The sequence below is a fragment of the Dendroctonus ponderosae genome, unplaced genomic scaffold, assembly GCF_020466585.1.
Source record: "Dendroctonus ponderosae isolate FM_Combo_2020 unplaced genomic scaffold, Dpon_F_20191213v2 Dpon_F_20191213_5, whole genome shotgun sequence".
In the NCBI taxonomy this organism is placed as follows: domain Eukaryota; kingdom Metazoa; phylum Arthropoda; class Insecta; order Coleoptera; family Curculionidae; genus Dendroctonus; species Dendroctonus ponderosae.
In genome coordinates, this window is record NW_026018715.1 from 7,767,681 (window position 1) to 7,781,281 (window position 13,601).

The 13,601-nt window shown below is 33.5% G+C and overlaps 1 protein-coding gene across 1 annotated transcript in view; it reads right to left on the minus strand.

The window, feature by feature from the left end:
• LOC109539565 overlaps positions 1 to 13,601 on the minus strand; it is a 74,644-nt gene that overhangs the window by 39,185 nt on the left and 21,858 nt on the right. The window contains exon 2 of the mRNA XM_019907388.2: positions 9,045 to 9,056. Coding sequence (XP_019762947.1) covers positions 9,045 to 9,056 — 12 coding nt within the window. The remainder of the gene's footprint in view (positions 1 to 9,044; positions 9,057 to 13,601) is intronic.

Genomic DNA, 13,601 nt, shown 5'->3' on the forward strand with positions numbered 1-13,601 from the left:
TCTGATATACCAGAATTAAATGGCCGGATCTTTGAGCAAGATCACGTCGATTAATTAAATCAAATTTATGTGCGTATGTGAGAGAGCATATTATTTAATGCTTTCTAGTTGATTACGAAATTGGTTCCGAGTTGAATTTTACACGTTCGTTTCGAGCTTGTCATTGACTTCAGGTGCTCTTGTTGTTATCTTCAAACTGTTTTTGCTTCGACTTGATTTCTCCATGTGATTGTTTCTACAGTTTCCTGTGTCTATCGCGTTTTGATTTCTCCTATGCTGGTTTCATCTGCTTTCTGTTTGTATTTTTACGGTCTGTGTATACAGAATGTGTGACAACTCGATGCATTTTATACTGGAGTTTGTAACACATTGTTATTTTCCTTGCTGTTTAATTTCGGAATTAATATAAAAATATTTATAAACATATAATAAATATCGATTGAATCTCGATTTATTGCATTGCGTAATAAGGGCTTAATTGAGTTTGAAAATATCAAACTTTGTGTACCTGGACTGTACCAATTTTACAGCAATAAATTAACACTGGAGTTAATATCAGTCTATCAAAGTTTATTTATCTTTAATTACAAATGATATCACTTTTTCCATAAATTGAAATTCGTCAAACTAAATTAATCGTGAGTATTAGATTATAGGCCTTTTATCTCCTATGGAAATAGCTGGCCATACCAGGGGGTTTATCAGAGTTTAAAGATCACATCATGATCAATGAATAGTTCTTGACTAATACAAAATAAACTTCTAGAACTATAAAGGACAACCAAATAAGTGTAATTTATCAAAGTAGGTATTTTTGAATTCTACGAAAGCCAAAGACGGGCTCCAAAATGTTTCTTTACCGGAAAACGGTTAGTCGTATGACCGAAATGAAAATGTGTTTTTTTTTACAAAACCAGTAAAAAACAAACTAGTGGCGCACGATTTTTTTTCCTTAAAAATTTCCATTAACATAGCGGTATGCATGGCACTGGTAAAAATAAGCATAATAAAATAATTTAAAATTGCAGCTTTCACTACCCACAAAGTTTCATTAAAATTTATAAAACCATTCATTGTCAAACAACATTCTACAGTTGCTTGGGTCAAATGATATAAACTCAAGAGATCAAATTTTCTGAGAAATAAATGAGAATACCAAAAATAATTTTATTTTAAGAGAAATTAGGGGCGTATCGTTTTGTGTTCCAATAACATTCGATGCGATGCTCGTAAGGACGCCACTTCTAAAAATAATACAAATGTTTGCACATAAAAAAATGCACCTTGAAGCGTTGAAGACGTGTACTAAATTTCATAAAGATTCTTAAAAAAGAATCATTATGAACCATGAACCATCAACCATCGTTTCTAAACAAAACCCTTTTGCAGAAATTTCTAATTTTGCACATTTAAAGTAAAGTTTGACTTTGTATTTCAAAAACAAAGCTTTTTCGGACCCGTGCATATTTGGACAAGGTCTATTTACCCCTGAATTTACGGTACTTATCGCTGAGACATCCTGAATAAGCAGTACATTTTTGAAGACGATCAATCCAAAGTCCAGTTTTCCGAATAAGTGTAAAATTCCAGTACCAAAAATAATACTGAAACTATACGATTACACTTATTTATTATTAGAAATATTAAAATAGTGTGTTTTTAGTTAATACGTTTTTTTGCTAAATTCCCACGCCAGTAGATAGCTGAACATGGAGGCGAAATTTTTATCGGAAACTATTTCAGGCATCGGTTTCAATATTCCAAGAAGTATCCGCATTGCTGGTAATCCCATTATTAAAAAACTTACTGGGCGAAAGTGCTTAAACCGCAAAACTACGCCCGAGCAAAATGCTGTTTTGTGTCAGTATTGCACTTAATAAAGATCATCCTGTATGGACACAATACTTGTTTTAAAAAATGCATTTTATTAATCAACAACGTTTTATCCAAATTACACGTTTCCGGAAATATCTGAAAGTAGAACCGCCCTGTTCAGGTGATAGAAACATTTGTCATTGTAGATAACATGCAATTGTTTATAACTAATCCAAGCTAATGTCCAAGTGAAAAAGAGCCACAATAGAAAGCAAAGCGAAGAACAATTGCGATTCATATGTACATAATGATTATTATTACACATACAAAAGCTGTTTTTTTTAGCCCGGAGTGATAATCGTGGGATATTTTAACAAAAGGAAAAAAAGCGTTCGATAAATAACACGATTTAAGATAGCAGCAAAACCAGGCAAACGAAATAAGATACAATTTGACCATTTTTCGCTTTCACAATTTTACACTTTTGTCGATAAATTAAGACCTTTTCCCGTGGCCCCCGGGGGGGCTTTTCGGAATTGAACAGTTGCCAGTGATAAGGCTTATTACGGGCACTGGAACAATATAAATATTGTTTCTGAAACAAGAAATCTGATTGCTGATCGGGCGATTTTATATAACATGCACTTATTTAGCTAAGTAGCTTTCTCGCTTTGATTATGGTGACTGTTTTTCAATTCCGTTGAAAGAAATGAGCAGATGTGGGGTTTTAGATCAACAAATGCCCAATTTTCTCCATCACAATATAAGAGGTGCATTATCATCGACAATTGGAGCAAAAAACAGAGGCTCGCCTTAAATGCCAAGCCATAACGTAGAGGATTTTCAAGTTCAACTTTCCATGCATCTCCATTCGTGAATTATAGGTTCTTGGGAACCAAATGGACAGAATGGGTCCTCATTACCCAGCTCGACATCAAAACCTGTCATTCCAATCGGGCTGATAATCTGGGTACGCGTTGAAGTGAAATGTTACGAATACCTTCTAAAGGAATGCAATGGATGAATGGTTCAGAAAATATTTAACAGCGGCGTCGATTCAAGGAGAAATTAATGGATTTGCTATAGAGACCATTAGGAACAATACAATAACATCAGCAAATACATTTTTGGGCACAACTTTCAATGAATTTCTGAGTTAAATTTGATATGGTGATATTGTCCCTTAGGCATTTACATGGTATTCGATAGTACCTAAATCAAACTGAAAGATTTTTAGCGGAAAAAAATTTAAGCGTTTGCATTAAGACAGTAAATTTCCATTAGTCTGCATCAAATTCTAAGTATAATGTCGGATGAACAACTAAAATCTTCCAATCAAGTTCGTTTCATGTATAAAAAAATCGATATTTCTCTCTCTTTCGGCAGTGATTGGAGGATTATTGCTATAAATGCCGACCAGACAAAAGTTGTTCTATTCGTGAAATACTGGATCCTCTATAGAAACTAAATACTAATAATATAATAAGCAAAAGTTTTTATGTTCAGAAAAAATGCAAATAGAGGTAGGGACTTTTTTTGCGCATTACTTTCAATAAATTTCTGAGACAAACTCGATATCAGAAAACTTCTAGAGTGTGATCTTTCGCAAATGGCTTACATTTCTGAGGTCCAATAATGAACTATAGAGATTCACGTAGAACCATGTTTAAAGCATTTGCAATTCTGGCAGAACAAACCGTCTATACAGGGTGTTCCTTAGTGGCATGCTAATATTAAGGACGATTCTTAGACGTATTTTGAGAAAAAGTCCTAACGTTCGAGATAGAAATATTTTGGTAGGTATTGAAATGACATTTGTTATACGTCTTTAGTCCTTCAAAGCATATTTTATAAGTATTTGAATCATTTTTACCAGTTGCGGCGGTACAGGTATCGAATTGCAAATTTTTGAAAAAAAACAAAATTTTGAACTTCTCGTTCATTTCTAAGCGAATTCGTTCATTTGATCTCTTGCTTATTTATACTTCGTCCAACGCACAGTTTTCGCTAAAAAAACTAAAATTGTTTTACTTCAGTGTCCAATTGCTGAAAACCTAATCTTTTCGGTCATGCTTTTTAGTTCGTTGAATATTTAATGTTAAATCTTCCAGAAACACGTAAATTATTTTACTCTAGGAAAAATAAAAAAACTGCCAAAAATTAGGTACCACATTAGGAGTTGTAGCTTTCACCAATGCTTTATGCCAATAAGAACTCACACCAAGTGACACACTAAGATGGTTTTAAAAATTATTAGAATTTTTCTTACTTGGAAAAATTGCATAATTTTCAATAATTTTTGAACAAATCTAATCAACAAAATTTTCTTTCAGCCCATAGGTATATAAGCAACTCGCATTCTACAGTTACCACCTTTTCTGAAATAAAAATATTTTATTTTTTTGAGCGAAAACCATCCGTCAAATGATCAAAAGATCAAATTTTCTGAGAAATAAATGAGAATTTCAAAAATAATTTTATTTTAAGAGAAATTAGGGACGTATTGTTTTGTGTTCCAATAACATTCCATGCGATGCTCGTAAGGACGCCACTTCTAAAAATAATACAAATGTTTGCACATAAAAAATGCACCTTGAGGCGTTGAAGACGTGTACTAAATTTCATGGAGATTCTTAAAAAGTATCATTATGAACCATGGTTTCTGAACAAGGTTCTGGAAACTCTCTTTCACTCTGTTTCTCAAAAGTTTGGACGTTTGTGACATACGTTCATAAAAAGTTTTTCTTAAAATCGGTCCAATAAGCGTCTTCTTAACTATCAGCCATGTCATGAAGAACTCAAATGGTATGAAGCAAATAGGAACAAATGAACCTGATTATGAATGCATTTAATGAAAATTTCAAACGAACTCTATTAGATGTTATAAAAAATCACAAAAGACGAATACCAATGTGTATTGACCATCATCAAAGTGCATTTGAACAACTAGGAATTTAATTCACTTTCCATTTAAATAAGACACAGTTTTCGCAAATAAGTACATAAAATACTATACAAAAAATATTGTATATTTAGTGTGTTTAAAGTTTAATTTTAATTTAATTTCAAATGGCAGATCCAATCATTTTAAAGCGAATAAAATTCTCTATCAAATCATGACAAAAAGTTACATCAGACGGTGGAAAAGAAGTTGTGTCATATTCAGACGGAAATATTAATAGACGAAATATTTGACAATTTATTAATTTGACGTTATAAGCTCGTATTAACTTGGTCAAAATCGGCGATGAGAAAATTGTTATTTTCTTCCGTTGATTTTCAACGTTGATCCGTTAAAAAGTGAAGATGTTTTTGGTTTCATATCATTCCTGCTCAGACGTTTACTTTGCGCGGAAATTTTAGTAGAATCTTCCCTTAATTGATCTGAATTTTCATTGTCACAAAACCTGCATTTGTTTGTTCACAATTCCCCTTGGAAAAAAAGAATGGATAAAATGTTTTAATGAAACTAACTTCCTTATCATTTTTTTACATATTGTTCGCAAATATCAAAAAAATTAAGCAAAAAATAAAATAAAGTAATATAAAAAATGGTAAATAAATACATTATTAGGCGCAAAATAACCTAAACGTGTTCAGAAGGTTCTAAGGAAACCTTAGAGCCAAAATAAGGTCTTGCAAAAGTAGATGGCTTAACAGATGCGCAATTGGTTGTGGTTGGCTAGTTGATAGTGAGTTTAGCCTACATCTAAAACTATCTTCTTAATTTGACTTTATTTTCCTATTGTACACCAACAATTTTAAAATAAAAATTGGTGATTGCCAAATTCCAGCTTCCAACAGTCATTCATCGATGATATAGTAATTGACCATTACAAATGCCCTCCAGGTCTAAAGACCACCCCAAATTGCTTTTCCGTGTAAACAATGGAGAGCGAAAGCGAAAACATTCTAATTTCGTGAAGAGACAATGATTGAGAGAAAAAAATGATCAGAACCTTTTACCCAGCCTGCGGGTACTACTTTGATTGTTGGCGTTACGTAAAATCTATTAACAGAAAGTGCGCAAATATTTGCTAATTGCCGGTTTGTTTGTGTGCTAATAACATTCATTTTTTTTCAAATAGAAAACACACCAATGATGAAACGAAATGCGTTTACTTTTGATGCGGCTCGCATTTGGTGTCACATGGGAATTCAGTCGGATAAGTATGTTTTGGAATATGGATCTTCTTCAGTAGAAGAGGAGAAATATGAGCGGAAAAATGAGAGTTAATTATAGTTAAACACACACAGCGAAATAAATAAGCAGTAAACGAAAACATCAATAGCAGAAAACAAGAAATGTAGCTCAGGTCTTTCAGTGTTTAAAAAACATGGGGGATGAAAAAGCTCTTCTTTTGCGGAACAATATATTGAGGAATAATCAATAGAGAGAAAAAACACATTATTTCGCATAATTCAATGTGGGAAGACTTTTTTGAAGTGTTGCAAGAAAGGAATAAAAATATATCAGCATCCATAAGTAGTAACATAAATGAGTTTTGCAGAGAAACTCTAAGTTGTTTGCAATTTTATTCAAAATAAACTGCGGACTTAGGAAATGTTAATAGGTATATTAAAAAGATAATACTTATTACAGAAAAGAAAGAATGGATATCCAATAAAATTGTTTCTCTTATGAATAAAAAAAGAAAAGTAAAAGTAAAAATAAACAACATTGCAATGAATCGAAACAAGTGCTTTGCGCAACGATCAGGAAAACGATTGCAAAACTACTAGAAGCAAACGTGTGACGAAATCAATATAAGTATCGAAACGAAAAAATGAATATCCAACAAAACTCGAAAAATAAAATAAACCGTATGGATAAAGGAAGAAAACTGAAAGGAAAAAATAAACAACAATAGCTATAATACAAAGAATCACAACGAGTAATATGCGCTAAGGTCACGAAAGCAAAGGGAAACTACGCCTAACAAAAGTGTGATAAGATTGTGGAACCCCCAAGTCAAAAACCAAAGTTTTAAGATCCATAGAAAAGTTAAAGAATTGTCCAAAACCAACAAAGAAATAAATTACCCACATTTTTAAAGATGAGCGACAACAAATAAATCTGGAAAATTGTTTGCTGTTAAAAAATATTGAAGGGATGTTTGGGCACGGATATAGTTATTAGCAAATATAAAAATGCTTTCCCGTTTTTTTTGGGCCTGGAAAAGAAAATCATGAAAGAATAATATGACTTGCTTTCTACAAATCTATCAATAGCTCACTGAACAGCAACGGTAATACAAACAGGCTTACAATAAAAAAAATAAAAATAACTTGTAGAAAAGAGTTTATTTTATTCATTGTAAGTAGCTACAAATAAAGACAGATTTACAATTTACTTTGTTGTTTTAATATTAGAAGGAATACTGATTTTGGGCATCGGAATTTGCATGTTTCTAACCAAGGAATCATAATTAGGTGTATGTATATCGGGATAAAAATAATAGTTTTCAGTATGGAAATGAGTCAAGGCAGAACGTTGCTTAGTCTTCCTTAGCTTGAAGTATGAACAATCAATATTCACATATAAGTTTTCTAGTCTGTAAAATTAAACCAGTTTGAAAAATTATAATTTCAGTTTCTAACGTCTTTTGATCCATATCAAATATGTCTGTCTGAAATTTTTTGGTTAATATATTTCGCACTTAGGTCTTTTTTAAAATACAAAATAAAAATTGCGCAACTTCTGAATTTTTTCAAAATTCACTAAACAGAATTAGATACTAACACTTCTTCTTGCTTAATCTCCTGATTGATATCTAACATATTTCGGCGGAAAAACTGAATCAAATACGTTCGTTTTCACAAAAAAAGTAAAAGCTGACCTTATCTGATCTAGCCGAAGCAAATTTCGACTACAAAACATCTTTTTTCCACTTGTAATTATTTCCCATAATTGTGAGTCGACAAGATATCTATCTGGCTCTTATGCAAAGGATTCCGATTCTGTGTGAACCAAACATGATGGGCCAGATTTGTTTATTACATTTAAATGCCGTTTTCCTGTTCCAATTAAAAAAAACTGAACGATTAAAACGGGAAAAGTGCGACGCAATGGAGACACTTTCAAAGCATGCCGATTAAATTTGTTATAAACAATTGTTCGCTTATTGATTAGACTACAATGATGTAAAGCGTTCCACACTAATAATTCGAAATTGCATTGGTCCAGTTTCCTCGAAGTGAAGAGATACGCATATTAGATGAAGTGCTGACCCATATTTTATTGATTGTATTTAAATAAGCGTTAATTATGCTCGGGTTTTTTTGTATCTTTTAATATACATATTAATTAGCTGTATGTAAAGTAATGAAAATATCGGCCAGCTGGTGATGTGAGAAAAAATCCGTCAATACCAAATCTGGCCGACATAGTGGCCACCTTAATAACTTCACCTCTACAGGTACTATTTACAATTCTGCAGATTTCTACGTGCACGCTAATCAAATTGATCAAATTCCCGTTCGTTTTTACGCCTCTATAGATTGAATGTTCTCGAACCCACCGACAGACAACAATCAACAATTGCTTTTTCGAAGTTTTTCTTACTTATCGTGCTTACGTGATTGTATCACTGTTTTTGCCGCTTCATAATTGAATGGCGTTCGAGGTTAGTTACCTCTTGATTGCTTTATTAATGGGCTCGAATAGGAGAAGGGTGGCTTGGCACGCCACTGGAACCAGTATGATCTTCTTGAGCAACCAAGATAAAGTTATGGGAGAAGATAATAAATCGCGGTACTTTCTCTGCAAAGTTTAACCCCTGGGTGTGACGGTACAGCCGTTCTGGTAAATTGGGTACGACAAGTGTTAACTTACTTCCTAGAGAGGTCAGGACAGTAATCAAATCGAATATCATTAGTTGGCTGTATAAGAACGACTTTCTATTGGTTCAGGCAAATGTTTTTTAGCAACTTCCTTCGGGTACTTGAAAAAGTACCCGGCATTACTTTGTTGTCGTTCGTTGCTTCGAGCCCTTCACTAATTGATTGGCTCCTAATTAGCTTACTTAGTAAAGGCGAGGAAAGTTCTTACGGAGAGGTAAAACGGATTTCGATCAGTCTTTGTCGTGGTGTTAATTAGAAAACTGTCAGCTGTAATAATAACGGAAGAAGAGAAACTAGTTCGTTGTATTGTTTTCTTTGATAACATTGCACTCACTTGTTGCTCGGTGTGGGGCTTTGATAAATCCAAGCAGTTCGGCAGCACTTACCCAATTCACCGCCTAGAAATGAAAAAAAATGTCAAAAACATAGTGGAAAAATTTTTTTGCTAAATCCTCAATTAACCAGCTCCAGCAGTAATAAGTAACGTTCTTGATTGCAAGCAGATGAAGAAACGTGATTCCGCAATCAATATATGAAACGTGATCACAAGCAGCTGAAATCATCATCATTATTCCACCATTTTTCAGACAGAAATATAGTTAATTCACTTTCTTAGCAACTACATCTTAATGGACTGCATGCGGTCCTTGAACGGAATTTTATCACCGCAACTATTCTGCAGATATACAGTATGTCCTAAATAATTATTAAATGCATCCACGTTTGATCAGCAAACATCAGCAGTATTGAATGATGTAATTTGGTTTACACGAAAGGGTGTTACAAGTTAAAAGAAAGTATTGAAATATATTTTATTTTCGGAGCCGATGGTCGGTTATGAAAAGAAAAACACGCCAATTTTGATACGAGACGGACGTTTAAAGTAAAATTTTTGTTGGACTTGGAGAGACACTGTTGGAATGGGATCAAAATTGGTGGTATTATACAAGGTGATTCACGTTCAATGGCGTATTAGACGTTTAAGGAGAACGCGATGCACGATCTATCTACAAATTTGTATAACGAAGTCACCGGATATGCTCTATCGGCCTAAAATATTTTCAACACTGCGAGGTTGCCGCTTATACCAAAACGTACATACAACTTTGCAATTTTAAAAGAGACACCCTGTATATTATTGCACGGTTGGATTAGCGATATAGATCTTATTATTTCTGCATAACGATTCCTATATCGATCTAAAGCGGTTTCCGAAATATTTAATAAAATGCATTATTTTTAATCTAAACGTAGCCCCAAGTAATCTTGTATTACAACGCGATTTCGATCCCTGTAAATTTAAAATTTGTTGCCGGCGTTTGTTCCAAATTATACAGGATGTCTTGAAAATACTGAGCTTTCGGATAGAGATAAAAACTGCTCCAATTACATTTTTTCCAATAGAACATCCTGTATATTAGTTCAAATACGGGGAAGACGGTTAAACTCCCTGTGAAACGATATATCATGTTTCTATACCTAATACGTCAAATTTCAAAAATTTCCAAAATAAATGGACATTCTTGCAAAAATTCGATTATGCCGACGTATTTATCAAAATAGCCATGAAATGTCATAATAGTTAAACATTTGAAATTCTTCAAACCTGTTGTCAAATTAAGCAAAGTAATAGAGAAAGCTTTTATACACTTTTTAATGCAGTTTAGACTTAGTTATTCACAAAATGGAGAGCAACCATTCAGTTCAACTTCAATTCAGACTCATAAACAAATTCAAACGAAGTTTTAATGAAACTGCTTCTTCTTCATGGACAATGTGACCAAATTGTTGCAAAGACATGCAGAAAATTCAACGAAAAGTTTCCAAATTTAAAGCAAATGAGTGCAAAGAAGTTTGTGCAAATAAAACACAATTTCTTTAATTATGGCACCAAACTAAAAGCTGAACCGAACTTACTAAAACCTGTAACTTCTGATGAAGACAGCATTGTAAATGTTTTAGCGTACTTCCCTGCATATCCTCAAGCTTCTATTCGAAGTGCCGCAGATGATTTGGGGTTAGCCCATTCAAAGGATCCTGATCAAGCATGCAATGTATCCGTACAAGTTCACAAAAATGAGATTTTCTTTAAGAACTTTATGAAGAATTGCAAAATCTTCAACAATTATGACATTTCATGGCTATTTTAATAAATACGTCGACATAATCGAATTTTTGCAAAAATGTCCATTTATTTCGGAAATTTCACACTTTAGGTATAGAAACATGATATACCGTTTCACCGGGAATTTAACGGTCTTCCCCGTATTTGAACTAATATACAGGATGTTCTATTTGAAAAAATGTAATTGGAGCAGTTTTTATCTCTATCTGGAAGTATAGGGATCGTTATGCAAAAATAATAATATATATGTTATATTTGTGATTCAAATATAATGTTTTTAAAAACTATTTTTTTATTCACTTTTCACAATCTTTTTATTATTATACAAATTTAATTAATAATGGATCAAGAATTACGACTGTTACTGTATGTCTATTAAAATTCTGAACGATCGTACTAAACCGGTCTGCCTTTTTATACAATAAAATGACTGGTCAGCGATAAACAAATATTCGTGTGTAAAAGGTATTACTTTTCTTGATACATTGTATGCGAATAGAATATTTCTTTGTTAACTGAATTATTTACTGACGAAGATCCTGGCTAGGCGATGGGTTAGGATCGTGGGATCACGGCTGGATGATGTTTTGCTGAGGTTGCATAGACAAGGCGTCTTTGTTGCAACAATGTTGTAGATTGGTTGCGTAGTGGCCTATTTAGAGGTGACCTTCGTTGTGGATTCGATATAACATATATATAGACACTCTAACCGTGTATTAATATACACGGTGTATCATTTAAAATATCATAGTTATTTGTACTTTTCGGTATAAGCGGCACCCTCGCATTGCTGAAAACAATTTAAGCCGATAGAGCATATCCGAAGACTTCGTTGTACAAACTTTCAGATAGATCGGGCATCGCATTCTCCTTAAACGTCTAATACGCCATCGACCGTGAATCACCCTGTATAACAGGTCAAATATAACGTCAAATAATTTTAGGCAAGTCATTTTTTTGAAAAATAAATTAATACCATTCAAGAACCAGGTGGAAAGCGTTTTTGGAGTTCCAACTTTAAGAAAAAACCAGATTTAAGCACATAAGTTTATGGGTTAAAAACTTTTTTTTTCGATTTGCGGCGAACCGATTCTTTATTATTTAGTTTTTTTCTCGCACTTAAATTATTTAATCTACATGAAAACTTGTAAAAGCATGTAATTTTCGGTGTGAATTAAGCATTATGTTTTCGCAGTTTAGGAGACGACCAGTTTTCAAGTATGTACATTTTCCCGGAAAACTACCCTTATTTTCCACTAACAATTTTCTTGATAGTTTTTTGTATTTGGGATGCCTATAAGTGGTCATCAAAGTGAATTTAAAATAGATTTTTAATCAAAGACCCGTCAATTTTATTCGAAAGGGGGACACTTAGAATTAATATTTTTAGCCGCCCTGTTTCAACCCCTTAGAACAGGCACATCGTTTTAACGGGCGTTCAATTCTCTTTACATTAGTTACTACTTTACTAATCGATTCCTCATTTTTGTTAATCTTTCAGTAGGTACTACTTAATAGACGTATACTCAAAATCCGCCCGGTTTTGCCTAGACTTTATTTGGTTGAGTTGGATAAACCTTTCGATGCAATCATTAGGTCCGTTCCGATATAAAACCCGTTTAACTTTCAGAAGCGTGATACGGGGCGAACCCAATACTGTTCTTAAGATGGTGTGGGCAAAACCCCACTAAGTCCAATTTTCGATTTTTTGTTCCAGAATAAAGTTCAAAATTTTGCTTTGAGCTTACATAAAAATTCAAAAATATTTTATACTTTTAAACACATAATTCTGCTTAAGCCTGAACTTACTTTACTCTATCGTTGGCGCACCCTGTACGTGAGTACTAACTCTTAATGAAATGCCCCGTGATCAACAATAATATCTCAATTAAAATGAGTGCAGGCCAATGAAGCGCGAACAAAAAGGCATTGAAAAATCATAAGTTTTACAGACAATGGTTTAATGGTAGCGGCGAACCACCAGGAGGCACCCATTGTACGGCGATATGTGAAGAAATGAAGAAATAACAGGAAATTAATTGGCGCCTTGCTCTTGACTTTCATGTATGGAATTAATTGCATTTTCCGGTGTTAAATAGGTACTACAAGTAAATGGTACCTAGCCGATTGATACAGGTGCGCGATTTACGGCTCGTTGTTCATTTGGCAACCATTACGCCCAGAAAAACGCCGGGTACCGATACAACTATTAATTAGTCTACAATCAGAATTGTGGTACTGGTTCGGGCATTATTATTGTTATTAGATAAATAAAGCGGTTTTCGTTATTATGTTACGTTGCCTGCAGGTTGCTGGTTGCAAAACAGCTCGCATTGCCAGCGACTTCGTGGTCAGACGTTAAAAGGAAAACAAACCAACAAGCTGATATACGCGAAAATGACGTCTATAATGAAAATTCCAAGACCGGTCTTTATCTTCATTCGCGAAGCCTCTTCTTCAAGAACGTGCTCGCTTTATGGCCTCTTTAATATGCAAAACTCGCCGCATTGACCAATCGGATTTCGAGAATTTTAATCGAAAACCGTAAGTCGCATTCCGCGTAGTTCAATCAGTGTCAATGCCCAATATGATGGAAATAAAATTGTCGGAATGTCTTTGAAAATAAATAACAAAGTGGCCTAATAATTTAGCACTATTGATTATCAGTGGCTGCATTAGAAATCCGCAGCAAAATAGCCATATGAAATTAACATACATATTTGTTAATACTAAACAATTATTATTGTTAATACTAAACAATGCCAAATTGCCAAAATCAAAGGTTTTTATTTAAAAAATTGATTTTGGGCGGTTTTCT